The 23,189-nt window shown below is 36.9% G+C and overlaps 1 protein-coding gene across 3 annotated transcripts in view; it reads left to right on the forward strand.

Annotated features, from left to right (window-relative positions):
* LOC124721199 (ephrin type-B receptor 1-B) overlaps positions 1 to 23,189 on the forward strand; it is a 351,145-nt gene that overhangs the window by 200,905 nt on the left and 127,051 nt on the right. For all 3 annotated transcript variants that reach the window (XM_047246044.1, XM_047246045.1, XM_047246046.1), the window contains exons 5-7: positions 9,793 to 9,938; positions 10,370 to 10,604; positions 21,121 to 21,276. In XM_047246044.1, the coding sequence (XP_047102000.1) occupies positions 9,793 to 9,938; positions 10,370 to 10,604; positions 21,121 to 21,276 (537 nt within the window). The remainder of the gene's footprint in view (positions 1 to 9,792; positions 9,939 to 10,369; positions 10,605 to 21,120; positions 21,277 to 23,189) is intronic.

Here is a 23,189-nt window from a genome sequence, read left to right on the forward strand (position 1 = left end):
TGGGAGGCAGATTTCAGACTACGTAACAGATCAAAACGAAAATTTCTGTTCCGACACTGACAATGTTGAGTGTTTATGGAAAAAGTTCAAGGCAATCGTAAAATGCATTTTGGACAGGTGTGTGCCGAGTAAAACTGTGAGGGGCGGGAAAAACCCACCGTGGTTCAACAACAAAGTTAGGAAACTACTGCGAAAGCAAAGAGAGCTTCACTGCAAATTTAAACGCAGCCAAAACCTCTCAGACAAACAGAAGCTAAATGATGTCAAAGTTAGCGTAAGGAGGGGTATGCGCGAAGCGTTCAGTGAATTCGAAAGTAAAATTTTATGTACCGACTTGACAGAAAATCCTAGGAAGTTCTGGTCTTACGTTAAATCAGTAAGTGGATCGAAACAGCATATCCAGACACTCTGGGATGATAATGGCATTGAAACAGAGGATGACACGCGTAAAGCTAAAATACTAAACACCTTTTTCCAAAGCTGTTGCATAGAGGAAGACCGCACTGCAGTTCCTTCTCTAAATCCTCACACAAATGAAAAAATGGCTGACATCGAAATAAGTGTCCAAGGAATAGAAAAGCAACTGAAATCACTCAACAGAGGAAAGTCCACTGGACCTGACGGGATACCAATTTGATTCTACACAGAGTACGCGATAGAACTTGCCCCCCTTCTAACAGCTGTGTACTGGAAGTCTCTAGAGGAACGGAAGGTTCCAAATGATTGGAAAAGAGCACAGGTAGTTCCAGTTTTCAAGAAGGGTAGTCGAGCAACTGCGTAAAACTATAGGCCTATATATCTGACATCGATCTGTTGTAGAATTTTAGAACATGTTTTTTGTTCACGTATCATGTCATTTCTGGAAACCCAGAATGTACTCTGTAGGAATCAACATGGATTCCGGAAACAGCGATCGTGTGAGACCCAACTCGCTTTATTTGTTCATGAGACCCAGAAAATATTAGATACAGGCTCCCAGGTAGATGGCATTTTCCTTGACTTCCGGAAGACGTTCAATACAGTTCCACACTGTCGCCTGATAAACAAAGTAAGAGCCAGCGGTGTGGCTGGATTGAGTTTTTAGCAAACAGAACACAGCATGTTGTTCTCAATCGAGAGACGTCTACAGACGTTAAAGTAACCTATGGCGTGCCACAGGGGAGTGTTATGGGAACATTGCTTTTCACAATATATATAAATGACCTAGTAGATAGTGTCGGAAGTTCCATGTGGTTTTTCGCAGATAATGCTATAGTATACAGAGAAGTTGCAGCATTAGAAAATTTCAGCGAAATGCAGGAAGATCTGCAGCAGATAGGCACTTGGTGCAGAGAGTGGCAACTGACCCGTAACATAGACAAATGTAATGTATTGCGAATATATAGCAAGAAGAATCCTTTATTATATGATTAAATAATAGCGGGACAAACACTGGTAGCAGTTACTTCTGTAAAATATCTGGGAGTATGCGTACGGAACGATTTGAAGTGGAATGATCATATAAAATTAATTGTTGGTAAGGCGGGTGCCAGGTTGAGATTCATTGGGAGAGTCCTTAGAAAATGTAGTCCATCAACAAAGGAGGTGGCTTACAAAACATTCGTTCGACCTATACTTGAGTATTGCTCATCAGTGTGGGATCCGTACCAGATCGGGTTGACAGAGGAGATACAGAAGATCCAAAGAAGAGCGGCACATTTCATCACAGGGTTATTTGGTAAGCATGATAGCATTATAGAGATGTTTAGCCAACTCAAGTGGCAGACTCTGCAAGAGAGGCGCTCTGCATCGCGGTGTAGCTTCCTGTCCAGGTTTTGAGAGGGTGCGTTTCTGGATGAGGTATCGAATATATTGCTTCCCCCTACTTATACCCCCCGAGGCGGTCACGAATGTAAAATTAGAGAGATCAGTGTGCGCACGGAGGCTTTCCGGCAGTCGTTCTTCCCACGAACCATATGCGACTGGAACAGGAAAGGTAGGTAATGACAGTGGCACGTAAAGTGCCCTCTGCCACACACCGTTGTGTGGCTTGCGGAGTGTAAATGTAGATGTAGAAGATGCATACCAGGTTCGATATCCAGTCTGTTGCAATATTTTGCCTTTGTGGCTGTGTATGCTGAGAATCTCGTTTCACGCAATTATGTTGTAAATGGGAGAACAGTCAGAGCCTGTGTGACAAGTTCTGGATATTCATCATGAACCCTGTACCCAAAATCATCTAGTAACATGTTTTTTGAATAATGATTCCATGTTGAATCTGATATCATTTCTAAAATGGATTCATAGGTCTCATTTGACATATTTTCTGGCATCTGAAAGTTCACTAGAAAAGGACTCCAAACCATTGAATTCATTTTCAGTTTTGTATCCTGCTCTTCAGGAAAATAAGTCTCAAAAGATGTATGCATGTCATAGAGACAGTGGACCAATTCTTTGAATAATTCATTTGTCAGTTCTACTGTCTCACCAACAAACACATTCATTGTTGAAAAGGCTGTCTATTTCTCTCTTGCCAACACAAACAATCAAAAATTCTTTTTTTAAAGCCAGTTATTTTGTTATTAGTACTGAAAACTGTTGTCTGTTTTCCTTGTAAGGATAGATTTAATTCATTAATTTTTGAAAATATATGTGCCAGAAAAAGCTAATCTGAATTATCAAGTCACATCGTTCAAACAGTCTTTTAAGTTAAAAGAAATGTCGGTCAAACAAGATAGTAATCGAACTCTTAGTTCGAATGTCCAGGTCTTACCCCAAGATAACCATGTGGAGTGGTAGTGTTTTATATCTGCTTCTGTAATCTTTACACAGTATTGAAAACAATTGGCACTGAAGAAGATATGATTTAATGTTGTTGATTATTTTTACAGCTATAGTTTTGATCTGTCGCCATTGTCTTGATCGCAAATGCTGCAACTATAGTTTTGACAATGGCTGCAACTATAGTTTTGTGCTTTACTTTTTATTAGTGATCCTGCTGCTGCTATTTTACCAGTCATTGCCTTTGCTCCATCTGTACAAATATTAGTACAATTGCTTCAGTTGAGGTAGTATATTTAAAAAAGAAATTGTTAATTGTGTTAAAAAATTGTTTTCTGGTAGTGTTAGTTGGCTGCACATAAGCAAGTCTTCTTCAGGTGAATGTTTGTTTGGATATCGTACAATTATATGCAAGATGGCCATTCCAACATCAGTCAACTCATCCTTTTGCAACATGAATTTGTTGTGTTGAAGGCACCCAACTAATTCTTGTTTGATATAGCCTGCGAGATCATAAATATGGTGCGAAACAGAGTCTTTCGAAAGTAGTCGTGTGGAAAAATGCTTCGTATATTTTTCATCAAGCATACATTTTTTAATGTCTGCCACACATTCTCAGTGACATTATTCACTTTACCCTCTTGTGCAATGCAACAGCTGACCAAATACAATGCCTCTGTGACTTTTCCATTCACAGTTTGGGAAGAATACTTCATAGTGTTCTGACCTTTTGATAGTTGTTCTCTCTTACATGTAAAAAATTCTCCGTTCTTGTCTTTTCAGTTCGAGTTTATAGTTCCTAAATGTTGGCACATCTTAGCAGGTACGTGGAAGTATTCGGAAGTAGAGAGATGAGCTATGAGACTCAATAAATACAAGATTGATGTTAGATTCATCATAATTTCTATTTTTCACCTGTAATGAGTCATTAGATACAATACTGCTTGAAACCATGGAGCTTAAAATTGTTACATCACCTTCTGGAATCTCATGTTTTTGATTGGCAATCTTTAATGTTGATTTCGTATCTTCCAAACGAATCATCTTTGAAATTTTGGTGCAAGGTTTTGTTACAATACCTTTAAGCCAGCCGTCCATTCTAATGGTTAAAATCAACAATTTAATTTTGCAAAATGGCAAAAATGGAACAATATCACGACAAGATATTGAATGTTGCAACTGTAGTTAATGACAAACGTGAATCAAGTATACTCAAGTGGGACCTGTACTCTGTGCTGCACTTTGTGGGTTTGTATAGACCCGGGTGGTGAAGCATAGGGAGCGAAGTGACAAAATCCTTTGTGGTGGTTCAAGGTGTTTGCGGATGAGAGAGAGATGGAGAGACCATAGTGGATTGTTTGCGGCATGTGTAGATGAGCCAGAGTGCAGTGAGACAGAGTATCAGCATGGTCGCTGTGTGCGTGTGCAGCGATGAGTATAGAGTCGCCACATGCCTACTCATACAAGCTACATTGTTTTGTTTGTAGTTTGTAATTGCAGCATTATTATGCTGCTTGTCACCTCATTTTTGGCTGCTACACACTGAGAGCAAAAATAACTTTTATAAAACCAACATTGGTGTGATATTTATAAGAGTTATTTTTCTCAGTGTGTGACACGCCTTGATGTGCTTTGTTCTTTAGGTTGATAATATATTGGTAGAGTCCTCGCAGAGGCTTTTCAGAGCCCCAAGACTCCGCAGAGCACACTTTGAGTGTCTGTGAACTAGAGGAAGGTAATGATGATGATGAAGAAGAACAAGAAGATGCCACTTTGCAGTTCCTAATGTCATTAATTCAAGTTCTGATATTTGTTTGTCTCCACGATTAGCTACATTCCTCTTTCTGGCAAACCTCATTATCTCAACTATCTCTTAATTTTAAGTAGTTTATAATCTTTGCTAGTACTATATGACATAGTATATCATTGAAACATCCATAGTTTCTTTGAAATAAAAATTACTCAATTAAAGATTTATTGAATTAGTTTCATTCATGATTGATGGTAAATGATGGCAAATAGACCCACAAATTCATTCTGAAGTTTCTGGAGTGACAGGACCTGGCTACTCTCACCATTTTCACTCTTATCCCTCCATCCATTTCCCATAAACTGTGCTTATAAATGATAAAAGAAGCCACTTTTGTGAGATACAACAATAAAATGCCTCAACAGATCTTAGGATTGAAGGAATCATTCACTCTTAGAAAACAACTCAACAGCCAGTAAATTTTGCACTTTCCCTTGCTGCACTTTATTTTGACTATGCAACTAATATTGTCAGGGAAGACTCCCTTGGATTTACGCCATTTACAAGGATGTACATGAAGCTGCAGTAGCCATTGTTTCATCTATCAGAATTGAAAATGATTTGCTATTATTGATGGCATTAATCAGATCATTTCATAGTATTCAGAGCATGCATCAACTGAATCATTTCAGATTCTATGAGAAATATAGATGGCATTTTTAGGGGCACTTTCAAAATCTTTCCACAGTGTATCTTAACTTGGCTGTACTTTAAACAGCAATAAATAAGCAAAACCAGTATTTGAATTCATTTTCCCTCTTATGCCAAGTCGCATAATGTACAAAACTATATGCAAGAAATAACTGTTTTCAACTTATTGTGAACAGATTGCACTAATTTACAGGTTTATCATTGACAAAGTTCTTCTACACTATTAATTTGTTTCCCATAACATTAACAAAATTACTTAACTTTTCAACTCATTATGCCTTTCTGAATTCATATGCATTTTTGCAGATTTGTGAAATTTTTTTAAATGGGTGGCATATAAATGTACCATGATGACTGCCTTGCATTATACGATGTATGTAACCGGAAGAGCACATATAACTTACAAAGCACAACTGTAACTGCTTTAGAATAAGCCATCCATGGATATAATGACAGCCAGTCCAGTCGAAATGTTCTCTTATGCCAGCTGTGTCATCCCAGAAATTTTTGTTAGGTTCCCATGGATTCAATAAAATTGTGTACTTTAGTGAATTGTCAGTCCTTCCTTCCCCCCAACATAATCTCTGTCATCAAAAATTCTGATTCGGAGACTACTATCCTTTTCATTGAAGCACTTGAAGCCAGCATAGGTACTGGCCAGATCCACATATTCTCCCTCAGTACAATTACTGGGACTTTTAATAGAGGTATTTAAGATTGACTCATCCTATTCTTGTGATATTCATCGCAGGTAGCATGTGTTTTGATTCCTTCACTTTCATTTTGGTCTTTCTTCATTTATGACACACAAAAAACTTAAAAATATTAGTAATTTTTATTCTATTAACTATGCTTTTACTCTTCACAGTGCACAAAATTCTAAGTAAACTATATTCGTACACCACTGCTCAACTCATTGTTGACTATGGAAAAATTGAGAGATAACGTCATTAACAACCGACAACACTTAGGTGCTGCATTGATCACCTGGGTTTTGTGGAAGTTCATAGAGATGTCCATGCTCAAATGTGGTGCTTATTTGTAGTAATGATTATAAAATTAATTAAATGAAGGCTGTTTTACAACACTTACTCAATAAGTGTAATCTACTGTTAAATTACATGGAATGGCAGTAGCTGCATTGATGACAACTTCCTATTTCTACTGACAAGTACTGATTAGAGGCCACATAGTACATATGAACACACCTTCTGCAAATGAAAAGAAATATAACACAATATGCTACTTTAAATTAGCATCAGACGGTTGTTTACCATTATTTGAATTTTGTAGGAGTAAACTTATGCCGAGAGAGTTTTGTTATGCAACTGTTTAGTTACACCAATAGCCATTTGAGACTTATGGAGGTATGCACACTTAGTGATGATGGAACTGTAAGGTGCCTGTTTTGTTCCTCAGGAAGGTAACATTTCTGACACAGAACTCTCATCATGGAGATCCCCATTATGGGACCGCATAAATGTGTAGTTGTTTTGTCACTTAGTCAATTGTGCCTTCATTTCATTGTGTTGTAACCTATTAATAGTGCCCAGAGTTTGCTGACATGAACATGTAATCTTTATTTCTTTATGAGCTATGCATTGTTCACAAATATTAAAATACCAAAAATTCTGGCTATAGTAATGTAAACTTATGAATAATTTTGCGTTTTTGTCAAATAGGTACCATACCATACTGTAATCAAACTTACTACTTTACATGTTTGTGTTTAATGGTCATTTATTACACATCAGTTTGTTCTTTTAATGTTGGCAAGAATGAACAATCCATGTGCCTATATGAAGGATATAACAATGTTGCTCAAGAGTGTATTTGTACATGTTGTAAATAAATTGATGGTTCATCTGCATGTCGTCATTATCATGTCACTTGCTGTTATTAACTTGTGCTAGGTATGAGTATTGAAACAAAAATGTCAATATTTGGTATTAGGTTGTACCAAATTGGTGGAATACATGTGTCGATTTTTTAAAGGCATTTTTGAAACTGAAGTAATGTATCAAAGTGTACACTCTAGTTGTTTCACAAAATATTCAAAGATTTTCTAAGTACAAGCACATGTTGTTTGATAACAGACGTTCCATCACTTTCAAGAATCTAATCTTGCAGGCTGTCATACTCTGCAATAGCTCTGGCAAGGAGAGGTCCCCAGTGGTGGGATTGACTTTTTGAAACCATCTATACGATTCTCTAGGTTAAGATCCCAGGTATCACACACTGCAGCCATTCACCTTGGTGGGCTTTCATTTGTGAATAATTGATGAAAAACAAAACAAAAAAATCAAAATTTTGCATGATGCTAAATAGTGTTAAAAAGTTTTATTATGTGGACTGGTTGTGTGGTGTAATGGATAGGGCAAGATTTTCACATGCAGGAGGTTGTGGGTTTGAATCTTGTCATGTACATCAATTTTTTATTAGTTTAAATCTGTATCAAAATGACTTTGATCATCATTTTTATTTAGTTAATTCATTTAAACTAAATATTTGATTTCCATTCCTTTGTCACATCATTTTAATCATAATATTGACTTCTTCATTTGTTCTCATTTTTCTTCCTACATTCTTTTTTCCACTTGAAATCTTTTTTCATGTGTATTTAATTTTTATATATTAATTTTAGTATAATTTCTTTTGTTTTATCATCCTATTTTTTCGTCCGGGTTAATGCATTCATTATATCTATTCCTCATTTTGCTTGAATTTTGTTTTACTTATGAACTCTTCCTTCACGTAAAACTTCATCTGTGTTATTTTGCCCATAGTGCAATAGGAATTTAGGCCATGTTTTAAATGTTTCTGTGACAATTACCATGCAAAAGAATTGCACATCTTGTAATAAAAAATGTTTTTCACACCATTGCACAGTCAGTATAAATAGATTATCTTGTCTTTTGTTATTTAGATCATAATTTTCAAATAATTGAAATTATAATAGATAAATATAATTAAATTCACATTCACAAAAATTCCGAGTGAAGAAAGAATGATATAAAGAAAAAAGAAAGAAATGAAAAAGTTCATATTGTGATTAAAATGTTGTGATAAAGGAATAAAAATAAAAAATACATGTAAACCAATTAACTGAATAAAAATAACGATCAAAGTCATTTTGATAAAGATTTAAAAACAAAGAAGTTTTATACACCTGACTAGATTTGAACCCACAGCCTCTTGCATGTGAAGCCCTGACCCTATCCGTTACACCACACAACCAGTCTTTGTAATGCAAGTTTTTTAATGTTATTGAGCATCATGCAAAATTCCAATATTTTTTTCGTCAGTTACTCACAAATGGGGGCCCAATTTGGTGAATGGCTGCAAGGTGTGATACCTGGGATTCCACTGCTGGAGACCTCTCCTTGTGAGATAATTACACAACAGTTTTTGTACAATCTTCAAAAAGAGAGATTTATTAAAGAAAAACACAGTGATGTTAAATTTGTTTTCTTGTTGTAATCTCAGAGCGAACCTCCTATAAAGTTTTTCATTACTCTAGTTCATTTTATAACTTGCTTTATACTTTTTTTATGCCATTTTATATTTTTCAGGTCATTTTATTGGTAGTTTTGCAGCTATTTCAAGTCACAAAAATTCGAACTCTGTGGTTACAGATCTTTTTTCATATTCATAAACTAAAAAAAAATCTCACTAGGGACAGTTGCCTCCTCCCTCCTCCTCCTCCTCCCCCTCCCCCCCACCCTCCTCCTGCCTGTGTATTGAAAATCCCACAGGTACTTGGTTACTTGTAAGATTTTTCATTTTATAATTGTTTTGGTTGCCATGGCAATATACTTGGCTCAGTTTACACAGAATGAGTTTCAGAACTTTCACTAGCCACTTTCTATCCACTAAGTCTTATATTTATCACAAGAACTGTTACAGGTTTAAATGTGGACCATTTCATTTGTCTGGAATTAGTCTGTAGCGTATGTGGTTAGGAGCAGTTTATTGGATATAATGTAAAAACTCATTGAAGTTCACAATTACATCAGATGTTTGGATGATGCCAAGATATATGCTTATGCACCAGTACAGGTGATAGAACATTGCTTTAAATACAAAAAATAAGATGTCAAGGAAATGCCAGACTTTAACATTTTAGTTATCTGAGAGGCAGTGTATAGAACTGAAACTGATATTAATTATTTGACCCTATTACCTAATTGCTTTTGATTGCATTTTTGTGGCTCGTTTAAATGGATCTCATTCTTATTTCATAGTAGAAATTATGCAAAATGGAAGTTATCTGTAGTATTTTATTGTAAAATTTGGATGGGTTTAAAATTGTTGAGTGCTAAACAGTGATGACATTAGGGTCTTGATATTAATTATGACATTACAATGAAAAAGGTTTACTCTGAATGACAGTTGTGACACGTGCAGCTGGACAGAGTGTGTCATTCTTCTGGTAACAAATGCAAATGCCACTGCTGTCAGTGAAGCTTAAAATACTTCACGTCTCTCTCTCTCTCTCTCTTTCTCTTTTTTGGGGAAGGGTAGGGGCTATGAACAATGTTTTACATCAAATACTGTTGGATATTTTACAGGTCGCATTGCTGCTGGTGAAGGACGTTTCAACACTAACAGTGAAGTTATTATTAACACCGAAATCAAATCTATTCCTGTTACCAAGAAGGGAGTGTATTTTGCATTCCGAGATCAAGGCGCTTGTATATCTCTTTTAGCAATAAAGGTAAATTTCTTTGCATGTTTTTTTAAATTAAATTTGTAAAGTTTGTAGATACAGAACAGACTTGAGTGTTTTATTGTAAGTGTTTCAGAATCAGCATCTACCAACAATTTTCTGTATGTAGTAGTTATATCTTTATGATAATCGAAAATCTGCAGTGGAAAACAAGTAATATAAGGAGTAAAGGTATTAACTCACCATACAGTTGATAGGCACGTAAACTAGACTGGAAACATTGGAAAGATTTTGGATGATGTTCTTCATAGAGCTAATACAGAACACATGTGCATGCGTGCACAATATGAATCACTCACACACACACACACACACACACACACACACACACACACAGCTACATTGTCTACGTTGTTTCTTAATTTCATATTTGTGAAAGATGTACGAGGATAACTTCTTGTGTATTTAATTTATTGTAGGTTTATTATCTGACATGCCCCGAAGTTACTGTGAATTTTGCTCACTTTCCAACAACACCCACTGGGAAAGAGGTGACATTCATTGAACGAGCTACTGGGAAATGTGTTGAAAATTCTGAAGAAGTTGATATGCCAACCTATTTATGCAAAGGTGATGGGAAGTGGTATTTGCCTTCTGGAGGATGCAAGTGCAAAGCTGGATTTGAAGCAAAAGTGGAGAAACAGTCCTGTGCACGTAAGTCCATTTGTAGATGGTAAATTACAGCTTTCTTTTTTGCCATGACATTATAACTGATAAATGAATAACAGTTCCTTCTCTTTTAGTTCCAGATATTCATTATGCGGGCCTTTATTTTATGTATCTGAACTTAAGTGTAGTGTTTATACTGGTACAGAAAAAGAAAAATAACTGCATGTCCTGTTGATGTCGTCTAGTATAATTGTCATGTTAGTGCCTTTAGTTTAGTAGAAATGATGATATGTAAACACTGTAACCATGAGACAATTCTAAGAAGAAAAAGAAAAGAGTAATGATGTAAAACAAATTAATAGTAGTAATAAGTGAAGAAACATAACAATTTAAATCATGATAAAATAGAACCGGGATGTACTATACACATCATGTTGTGTTTAAAGTGAAAATATAATTCAAGAATTTTGAGTAAGGAAAACTGTTGTAGAGTGTAGCGTCCTATTGACAAAGAGGTCGTTAGAGACAGAGCAAAATTTCATATTGGACAAGTATAGGGAAAGAAGTTGTGCGTGGCATTTTTTCTTGGGAACCATTTTGAAATTCATGTTTGGAGATTTGTAAAAAACATGGAAAATACTAATCCTGGAGATGAAGCATGTGACTACCACTGCACGATCTTACTCAGTTCAAAAATTGTGGCACATATAACGTAATAAGAGATTTCAAATAAACAAAAATGTAATGGTTCATTGGTGGAGCATAAAAATAACAGAACTCCAGAATCAGAGAGAATGCTACCAGACTTGATGAAAAGTAATCAGACATAGCCAACAAGAACAGTAGAAAATTGTAATGTAAGCTGTGGTAACTGACAAAAGATAAAACACTTTTTTCTTTATTTCTCCTTTATTATAGAACATAACCACCTCTAAACCTTCGTTCGACTTTGTTCTTCTGCCAAAAGACCAGGACCCACGAGACAGGAACTTATTCAATCTTTCTTTATCTTTATCTGTTATTCACTGAAGCACCAAAGAAACTGGTATAGGCATGCGTATTCAAAAAGAGAGATATGTTAACAGGCAGACTACAGTGCTGCGATCGGTAATGCCTAAATAAGACAACAAGTGTCTGGTGCAGTTGTTAGAGTGCTTACTGCTGCTACAATGGCAGGTTATCAAGATTTTGAATGTAATATTAAAGTCGGCGCACGAGTGTACCATGAGTATTAGGAATCCGATAAAACATCAAACCTCCGACATCGCTGCAGCTGGAAAAAGATCCTGCAATAACATGACCAATGACGACTAAAGAGAATCTTTTAACATGAGGGAGTGCAACCCATTTGCAAATTGCTGTAGATTTCAATGCTGCACCGTCAGCGTGTCAGTGTGTGAACCATTCAATGAAACATCATTGATACAGGATTTCAGAGCCGAAGGCCCACTTGTATTCCCTTGATGTGACTGCATGACACAAAGCTTTACGCTTCGCATGGACCTGTCAATACCAGTATTGGACAGTTGTCGACCAGAAAGGACAGTTGTCAACCGGAAACATGTTGCCTGGTTGGACGAGTCTAATTTCAAATTTTATCGAGCAGATGGACGTGTATGGGTATGGAGACAACCTCATGAATCCATGGATCCTGCATGTCAGCAGGGGACTGTTGGAGACTCAGTAATGGTGCGGGGCATTTGTAGTTTGAGTGATATGGGACCCCTGATATGTCTAGATACAACTCTGATGGCTGCCATGAATGTAAGCATCCTGCCTGATCACCTGCATCCATTCATGTCCATTGTGCATTCCGACAGACTTGGGCAGTTCCAGCACTACAGTGCAACACCTCACACATCCAGAATTGCTACAGAGTGGCTCCAGGAAAAAACTTCTGAGATTAAACACTTCTGCTGGCCACCAAACTCTCCAGACATGAACATTATTGAGCATATCTTGGATGGCTGGCAACATGCTGTTCAGAAGAGATTTCCACCCCCTCGTACTCTTAACGGGTTTATGGACAGCTCTGCAAGATTCATGGTGTCAGTTGCCTCATGCACTACTTCAGTCATTAGTAGAGTCCATGCCACACCATGTTGCAGCACTTCTGTGTGCTCGCAGGGGCCCTACACAATATTAGGCAGGTGTACCAGTTTCTTTGGCTCTTCAGTGTATATAGATTCCGTTTTGGATGTCCAAGCTCTTTACTGTTCCAATGATTTTTTCAGTTTACATTTGTCTAGTGTAAAATCAATTTTTGCGTTGTTATAACATTTACATACCTGCTGATAGCTCTTCCCCATACCTACCATCTTTTGGAAATGTGATGATAAGTATTGGGCAGAAAATCACATTGTAGTTCACAGGAGGCAGTTTTGAGGACTGCATAAAGCTCATTACACAGACCTATCAGTCCACTTTCAGTACTTTTAGCTATCCACCTCACCTGCAATATTCTCAAGATATTATGTTCTGAGCTGCTGAGTACTTTGAAAGAGATATTGGCTTGGCATAGACATAATATTACAGTTCTTAGGATAACATGTACTTCTAATTTCAAAAGCACAGAAATGATTCTGAACTAATTATAATTGCCGTTCCAAACAAGCTGATGACCCATGATGCACAAAGCGATATGCTCCAACACCCAATAAATCAGTTGAAGGCCAAATTACTGGTACAGTTCTAACATAAGTGCACAAAGGCACATGTACTAATTGGCATTCGGCCAATGTGAGACATCTTTGCAACTACTAGGTGATTCATGTGTTTCTTTTAACCAATATCAGTCAAACTATTTGAACACACAGAATGATGAAGATTACTTTGAGGAGCTTTCCCATATAGTTTTCCTGCTGATAACTGTGCACATGCTGTATTCATGTGAATCTAATGCACCATTGAATGTAGTGCTCACTCCAATTTTGAAAATTAAAATCATAAAAAAGAGTTTTTTGGCACATCACTGGTAGGCTAAGTCTATTTTACATATCAATGGATGTATACATGAACGATAAAACAACAATAGTTTTTAAGTGACCCATTGTTAAGTGACACAGTCGTTACTAAAAAAGAATGCCTAACTTGATTAGCTGCATGAGATGCAACCGTAAATTACAGGTGTTACTCGTCATTGTTCACTAATGTCGTCATTATTGGTGTCCTTGGAAACAGAATCATTTCATCTTTCCCCATGATCCTTGATGTCGTTCCAAAGCACTTCACCTTCATGCCATACAGAGTATTTGAAATCCTGTGTTTCTTGAATGCGTCTATGATCATTGGTGCTTCAATTTTTTTACAGGCAGCTGAAGCTCTGCGTGCAATAATGTGGAGTACAGCAAGCTTAATTTTGCTTCGTGGACTCAGTTCACAGTTTGGATCGCAAAACCATTTTTCGTACTCTTCCTGAATGTAACCTGTGAAAGTTTTGTTTATATTAACATCCAGCGGTTGTAACACGGAAGTCATTCCTCCAGGAATAGTGACAGTGTCACTGACTTGGCTATGGATCTTCGTTTTTACATCATTAGTGGGTTGACCACGAAATCCATAAAGACAAAGCATTGATGGTAGCTTTGAAAGCTCAACAAGACAGAGTTCCCATATGTTTTGGAGCCAGACAAGCAGTCAAGTTTCATTGTCCTGCCTTTCTCTTGATTTCAAACAATGCCATCGTCAGCGAACAGCTTTTCATTTTTAGAGATCTTCGGGTTTGTTTTGTACTTGAAGTTTAAGAAAGGAGGAAGTTTGCTCCCATCTGCTGTGATTGCCATCTTTACAGTAATGGACTGTTTTTCACATCCTGATGTTTTAATGGTAATTTCTTTTGTTCCCTTATCATCAATCATGTAGTTATGTGGTTTTAGATCAAACTGGCATCTCATCAGAGTTGCCTGTTTGGTCTTTTGAAAAATTCTTCTCTTTCCAAAGCATGATGATATATTACTGAAATTATTGAAGATTTTTCTCAGAATCCTATGGAAGCTTTTGGCATGCTGTTGTACGGCATTGTAGAGATAAGCCCACCTGTTTCATAAAGCAATCAACCCAGCCACAGCTATCAAATAATGCCAGTTTCCATTTCTTTAGTAAGCAGACGCAACTCTCAGCTACATTGAACTCTCGACCAGCCCTCCTGTTACCATATTTTTCAGCATAAAGAATTTCCTTACATTTGAAAGTAGCATCACACAAAGTTCTTCTCTGCTTGCCTTCCATGTCATGACTACCTAATGCAAACATACTATACAGTAGTAACCCATCAATGTACCGAAGTTGAGAATTACGACAGTGCATTGTAATGTGGGGAAAAATACCTAAGTTGCAATGACGTTGCCACTGAATGATGGATTCAAGTTTTTATTCAAATGTAATGTGCTGTTGAATCTTATCTGCACCCCAATTTTGAATACTGCATATCGTAAAAAAAAAAGTGTGCATTAGATTTGCATAAATAAGGTTATGTTAATAGCAGTAGCAACAAACATCCACCCCACATGAGTACTTGGTACTTCCCCCTCTTACGAGCCATTTTTGCTGTGTACTTGAAACACTGTGTGCATACCAGACATCTTGCTCACAACATTTGGAGTGTCAGCTATTACCTGCATTGTGGGAAGCTAACACTAGCTATGCATCTCAACTGAGTGAAACTGTAACAATGAACATTACATACACTGCAATAAATGGCAACCCCAGACAGAACCAGACATATTATGTGGTGTGGGATGTGAATATTGAAGTGAGTGTAATGTGATTGCCTTTTTTAATACAATGGGTAAAAAAGGATGAAAAATACTACAGTGGCATTCTATTTTTGGGATAGTTTTTTCTACATGTTAACCATTTACAGCTGGCCTGGCAAAGCGTGGGTCCACGAACCATTCCCTTCTGTCGAATTCTTTCCCCTCCATCTTGACCCTTGTGGTGCCATTGTGGCCCTGCCACAGTCATAGCCACATGCTGGCCAATTGCAGGGATGACTATCAATCATTGTGGATTGTAGATCCAATCTATTCCATGTATGTGAACTTCAGAGGAAGCAATCTACTAAAATTTTGATTTTTATCTGATTATTTGTCTCAAACTCTTGTACTGACAGTAAATACATATTTAAATATTTATGTTTTGATTTCTTAACTTGATCTTGACAAATTCTGCAGTATCAATTTCAATTTTTGTGGCAGCAAAATGTAGTAGATATTCCAATGACTCATTGATAACTGCATTGTGCTGAGCAGATATAATGTACTTTGCTGAAGTAAATGTACTTTCACAAATGTATGTTTATCTGAATAAAGATTTTATTTGAAGAGTGAAGTCGGCAAGTTGTAGGTACCAACATAGTGGCATGACTTCAAAAATTGCTGCATCTTTTTCTGTTCTGCATAGCATGAATGGATCATTTTGTAAACCGCATACTTCTTCTTGAAGATAACTTCAAACATTTCCAAGACTAATTTTCATTGGATTATGAAAGATAATGATTTAAAATCTTTATAACAATTGTGAAACTCATTGAAGACTTCATCAGTAAGGGAAATAAATCTCAAAAATTTTAAACCCATTCATGTTTCAAATCACAGCAACTGGGGAAATTGCACTAATATCTGTATAAAGATATCAGAAATTTCTTTGCAAATGCAAATTCAAAGTATCTAAATGGTTTGTAAAGTCTTTTATAAATGCTAATATTGATAATAAAGTGAATACTTCAGCTTGTTTTCAGGTGGTATGGTATCCAATTTTATTTCTACACTCAAAAACTTGAAAAGTTCTTTTCTAAGTGCAAAACAATGAACTAAATATTTTCTTGCACTCAACCAACAAATTTTGCAATGAAAAAGTATGTCTCTGTATTCTGCGTCAGCTTATTCCAAAAAATGTTTAAATTCTGAGTGAGATAGTGCTCGATTTCCTCTGCATATTCAGTTCATAATTTTTGTTAGTAGAAGCCAACCTCGGGGAAGATCAGTTTGGATTCCGTAGAAACACTGGAACACGTGAGGCAATACTGACCTTACGACTTATCTTAGAAGAAAGATTAAGGAAAGGCAAACCTACGTTTCTAGCATTTGTAGACTTAAAGAAAGCTTTTGACAATGTTGACTGGAATACTCTCTTTCAAATTCTGAAGGTGGCAGGGGTAAAACACAGGGAGCGAAAGGCTATTTACAATTTGTACAGAAACCAGATGGCAGTTATAAGAGTCGAGGGACATGAAAGGGAAGCAGTGGTTGGGAAGGGAGTAAGACAAGGTTGTAGCCTCTCCCCGATGTTGTTCAATCTGTATATTGAGCAAGCAGTAAAGGAAACAAAAGAAAAATTCGGGGTAGGTATTAAAATTCATGGAGAAGAAATAAAAACTTTGAGGTCCGCCGATGACATTGTAATTCTGTCAGAGACAGCAAAGGACTTGGAAGAGCAGTTGAATGGAATGGACAGTGTATTGAAAGGAGGATATAAGATGAACATCAACAAAAGCAAAACAAGGATAATGGAATGTAGTCTAATTAAGTCGGGTGATGCTGAGGGAATTAGATTAGGAAATGAGGCACTTAAAGTAGTAAAGGAGTTTTGCTATTTGGGGAGCAAAATAACTGATGATGGTCGAAGTAGAGAGGATATAAAATGTAGGCTGGCAATGGCAAGGAAAGCGTTTCTGAAGAAGAGAAATTTGTTAACATCCAGTATTGATTTAAGTGTCAGGAAGTCATTTCTGAAAGTATACGTATGGAGTGTAGCCATGTATGGAAGTGAAACATGGACGATAAATAGTTTGGACAAGAAGAGAATAGAAGCTTTCGAAATGTGGTGCTACAGAAGAATGCTGAAGATTAGATGGGTAGATCACATAACTAATGAGGAAGTATTGAATAGGATTGGGGAGAAGAGAAGTTTGTGGCACAACTTGACCAGAAGAAGGGATCGGTTGGTATGACATGTTCTGAGGCATCAAGGGATCACCAATTTAGTATTGGAGGGCAGCGTGGAGGGTAAAAATCGTAGAGGGAGACCAAGAGATGAATACACTAAGCAGATTCAGAAGGATGTAGGTTGCAGTAGGTACTGGGAGATGAAAAAGCTTGCACAGGATAGAGTGGCATGGAGAGCTGCATCAAACCAGTCTCAGGACTGAAGACCACAACAACAACAATTTTTGTTACATCTTTCACTACAGAAAACTTTCTGACACTTTTTCCGCATAGCACTTCCTTACAAATAATGCAATTAAACACTGAACAGCTTATTCCACTTTTGTTAATTGACCAACGAAGTCATCAGTGGTCATAGCTGGTGCACCATCGGTATAAATAGCAGAGCACATTTTAGAACCACCAGTTTTGTCAATACACTTGTTAACTGTGTTACAAATATCCAATCCTGTTGTTGTGATTAACAAAATTAAAGCAAGCAGCTCTTCATGTACAGGAAAATTGTCCATTATTAGGCAAATAAAAGTCAGTAATTGACTAACATAGATCTGTTTGATCAGTACTCTACTCCACACACAAAGAATAGTACCAACAGTTTGTAATGTGATTGTTTAGTTTCTTTTGTATGCTATGTCCAATATCAAGAATTCGACTTCCAGTGTTATGTAGCAGAGCAACTGTTTTAAAGTGTTCAGCAGCAAGAGTAATTTCCATGTGTTGCTTTATGGAGTGAAGGGAAATGTTAAGCAAGATTACTACCCTTGTTTTTAATTTAAGCGCTTTTTTCATATTTAACATAGCAGTTTCTCATTGGAATTCTGTACAAAAATGTACTTAATCTCCAATTCCTCATTGAAAACAGAGTTTTCAGTATTTTTTCTTTTCAACATTCTTGAGAACTAATAGAAGACTAACCACAATAGTAAACAGAATCAAAACCAGAATAATAGCCACAGTAATAACCAAAATGACAACTTAAATGGTAGTGCAATATGAAGGAGAGTAAATCTGAACTACACACCAAGAGCAAGTGGACTGACGAAAAAGTGATGCCTCTTTGAACACAGACAGTGAGTGAAGGAGCTAGAGCCTATTCTTTGAGGCAGCTTTCGGAGAGACGCTGCCCCACTTGATTGCTGATAAACAAGTGAACAGTAGGCTGTGGCGAGTCCATGATGACACGGTGCGAGTAGAGTTGGAGTGGGAAGTGATTGCTGCAGGGGAATGATTCACAAGCAACTTTTTACTACAGCATATTGCATGTGTCCAATGATGAAGAAGCCACTTACAGAATGATGAACTATCAATCCAAGCTCTCATAAGGTGAGAATAGGTGCAAAGTAATGTATCAATGTTTATGTTCATAAAACATGGTTGTTTTTCAGAATTAATTATCACCCAAGGCTGATGTTTATCACTGGTATCTGAATTATGTTCAAGTACAACAGTTAAACATTCTTTACTGTGTGCTCCTCAATGGCACTTGTCACCTTTTATTTTGTGGGTACATGTTTTGAAAAGGTTGTATAAAAATCCATTTTTGTCCATCTTGTAGAAATGACATGAGGCATACTTTTTCTCATTTTGTCAAACTGATGCAACCAGCTGTTTGCTTCTTCTTCATCAGCCTTATTTGCTTCTTGACAAATCGCTAATGATGAAACTGAGTGTCGCTTTTGGAGCCAGTACAGCCAACCACAAGCACATCAGAAATATTGAGTGTCTAAGGTTCTTTCAATCTCGTCTGCTTTTGACTGAATTATAGGTACAATTAAAGATACATTGGAAGTGTGCATATAGTTGAATCATTCTAGACTTAAAGCTTTAACATTTTTGTTCTTAGCACTGTGAAGTTGTTACTCGTACTACCTCTCTTTTAAGGTAAAAAAGCATATCTGAACACAGAAGTGCATTGGCTGACTGGATCTTATTGCTCACTCTGTTGGTGTCGTGATTGTTGTTGTTGATTGCGTTTGTCAAGCAGTGTTACTCATGCAACTCTAGCAGAGAAACAAAAGGAAAAAAAAGAGAAAAACATTGAAACTTGGTGTTAAATGAAACAATCTAGTGATGCAACTGACTAAAAATCTTAATAATTTGTGTTAACCGAAACTTCTGTTAACTGATAAAACTTATCATAAGATTATGTACATTGCTACTGGTCTTGCTTCTGAGAGCAGCAATATTGAGATCCCCATCCGGCTACCTAGATTTAGGTGAATGCTTGGGAGATTGATCCTCTGTAAAGGATACAGCCGATTTCCTTCCCCATCTTTGTCCTATCAGCACATGTTCTCCTCCTGTACAGTGTAACGTTTACATGCTTTCATTGTTTTTATCATAGTATCTTTTGTGCTATGTTGTCAGACAATTTTCAAATTCCTATTACACATTGATATCATTTGTAAAACAATCAACTGTCCGTTCAATAGGTTATTGGGTATTTATCAAATTGAAGAAATATATTCCTCATCTGCTTGTATGTGATACTTGACTATGACTTTATAACAATTTTTCATGGCTCATAGAAGTTCAGTAATTATGTTTTAAACTGATTGCCAAAAATCAAGAGAAAAGCACAAAAATGATGATAATTCAAAAAGTCTTCTGTCAAACGTGGTTTACTGTAGCCAAAACATAAAACACTTGACACAGCATAGATAAAATTTTAAATAATAATCACAGGCAAATAAATTATGCTTGAAATTTACAAAATGGATTTGTCTGCTTAATATATTACAAGCAGTAATACAGTACATGGAGAAGCATGTGATAATGACAGTGGCACCCTACATTTCCACATGTAATTTTCCTTGCGAAACTCTTCTTGGTATGCAAGGATATGGAAAGGAAGTCTGTGCACAGAAAACACTTGCTGAAAACTTCCTGAATGTGACTTAGGATGTTCAGTTTAGGAGATAGAGCCAGACACTCAGAGTGCCAAATTGTTTGTTGCTGAAAATGTTTTGACCATAAAATGAGTTGTGTGGTGGAACATTGTTGTCTTGTAGGACAATCGCCTATTGCAAGTGGTATAATTGTGTAAGTGAGCATCCAGTGTGTCATCTTTATAAACTAGGACACCCACTGTTCCATATTTGAAGGCATGGAGGTCTGTAAAACTATGTATAGGTAAACTAGTTCACACAGACACTGCCTTGTATGAAGAAGCCTCTTTCACAGAAGTTTGATCACCTTGGTCACCTTAAACACATACTCTGTGCAAGGTGGCATTGTGATTGAAGCACTAGCCTTACGTTCAGGAGCAGCAGTGTTTAAATCCCCCATCTAGCCATGAGATTTATGTTTTCTAAGATTTATCTTTCCTGCGGTTTACTTTAACCACTAGAGGCAAATATTGAGGATGGCTCTTTTGTAAAGCACACAACTGATTTCCTTCTCCATCCTTTTTATAAATGAGCCTGTGCTCCATCACTGATAACTGCACTGTAGACAGGACGTTAACACCTGATCTTCCATCCTTCATCTTTTACAAATTTTCTACCTGTCATTCTATTTGTAGGTGATTCTTAGAAATTGAATGAAACCCGTATTAAGTCAGTTTTTTATTAATTTATGAAGAGAATAAAGTGATAGTGATTTTTAATGTTCCACAGAATGTTCACCTGGATTTTTCAAGCACATCACTGGAGATGAGCCCTGTCAGCCATGCCCAAACCATAGCAAGGCATCTGATTATGGATTTAGTGAGTGTCAGTGTGATCCACAGTATTATCGGGCAGAGAAAGACCCAAAAACTATGCCCTGTACTCGTAAGTATTCTAGTGGTATTATTCAATTTGTTGAGTGCACTTTAGAAAACAGTGCTATTTTATCTTATATAAAACAGCTACATGGAGGAAAGTAACACTTAGTTTGTTTTATGCATATGTGTACTGATTTTATACTTGCTAATACCTGATTGTGCCAGTGGTCTTGCCGCAGTGATATTTCAAGCAGTCTTTTACTGTTTGGCCAAGAAGATGATGATCCCTCTCTGAAAGTTTTAAGAAAGTAAAGTAAATCCTTGCTTCCCCAAAAAATTAATTTACCGTTTTCTCAAACCAGTTAGTGGGGGCACAATGGTATGCTTGATTGGGAAGGTTATTCGAGGATAGTTTACAGACAGAAAAATCCTTATACATGGATTCAAAATGATACCCACAGATATTTTTGTCATTTTTGGAAGAAAATAAAATCACCCTGGACCAGATCCAGACATAAAGATGGATGCAAACCGAGGTATTGGCCCGGGCGGGTTTTTTTTTTTGGGGGGGGGGGGGGGGGTGGACACCAAATTCATATTCTTGCGGAAAAAAACCTAGTTTCACAAACCAACTAGCATCCATTGCACGTTGGTCTACTGATTAATTCATATGATTTTGAAATGCATCCTTGCTGGTTTTTGAACACATTTTAAGTTGATTTGTGAATGAATCATACGTTAATTTTAGAATGCGTGCATAGTATACATGATGCCTCTGTCAGGGGAATCCTCGTTGCACCTAGAGATAAATTTTCCCACAGGTAAAAGGGGATGGGGCTATACGAGCTGAGTGGAGTAAAGCCGAACAGGTCAGTGCCAATCACTGTCTGATTATGTAGTTGATTAGGTTTGCGAATGATTAACATTGTTACAATTACTTACGAAATCTGTAGATTCCGACTACCAGAGTGCATATAAACGACTAACAGGAATAACAGGTAAGAAATGTTACATATTATCTTTTCAGTGTATCCAAAAATATAAAATTTTGACAGAAAATTTTTGGCCAGATTGCTACACTAGTAAGGGCCAGTTGTACAGTCCCTAGCTAGCAGCTGCCTAAGCTCTGTTCTGGAAGTAGTGTGGAAAACATGTTGTATGAGCATGTAACAACGCCTACCCGGAGACTAATCGCGGGGTAACTAAACCAGTGATTCTGGCAGGATTAGTGAAGTTAACCGGCGAATAAGTTTTGACAATGGCAGGAATCCAGAATGAGATTTTCACTCTGCAGCGGAGTGTGCGCTGATATGAAACTTCCTGGCAGATTAAAACTGTGTGCCTGACCGAGACTTGAACTCGGGACCTTTGCCTTTCGCGGGCAAGTGCTCTACCAAGCACTTGCCCGCGAAAGGCAAAGGTCCCGAGTTCGAGTCTCGGTCGGGCACACAGTTTTAATCTGCCAGTAAGTTTCAATGGCAGGAATAGTTACAGAATTAGTGATGACAAGGCTGTTTGTTATAACAAGGAAGGAGAAGAAACAGGGACATCACCCAAGTTATGGAAGAATATGACAATGCCAAATTTATATAAAAATTTTGTACTACTACTTTTCGAGAAACTGGAGCGTATGAATGAAATGTGAAACTATTTTCTAACTTAAAGCTTTTTGCTTGTAGTATGCCTAATAGGCATTACGTATTGGTACTTCATGAATTCTATTCTGTCATGTTATAATAATTCATACTTTCGTAATATGAAAATATTCAGCGTATATGTTGCTGCACATCAGAAATCTTTCCAAAATGTGTTTTTTTTCCCCGTGAGTTTCATTTCCTAAAGTGTCAGGAAATTCTACACCCATGTATAAAACCATAACCATTCAAAGGATTGATAAGTTTTACAGTTCTGAGGAAAAATATACTGCCACTTAACATGGAAAAAGTGTTTCTTCACCTGGGAGAAAATATACTTTCCAGT

This window comes from Schistocerca piceifrons, chromosome X (assembly GCF_021461385.2).
Source record: "Schistocerca piceifrons isolate TAMUIC-IGC-003096 chromosome X, iqSchPice1.1, whole genome shotgun sequence".
In the NCBI taxonomy this organism is placed as follows: domain Eukaryota; kingdom Metazoa; phylum Arthropoda; class Insecta; order Orthoptera; family Acrididae; genus Schistocerca; species Schistocerca piceifrons.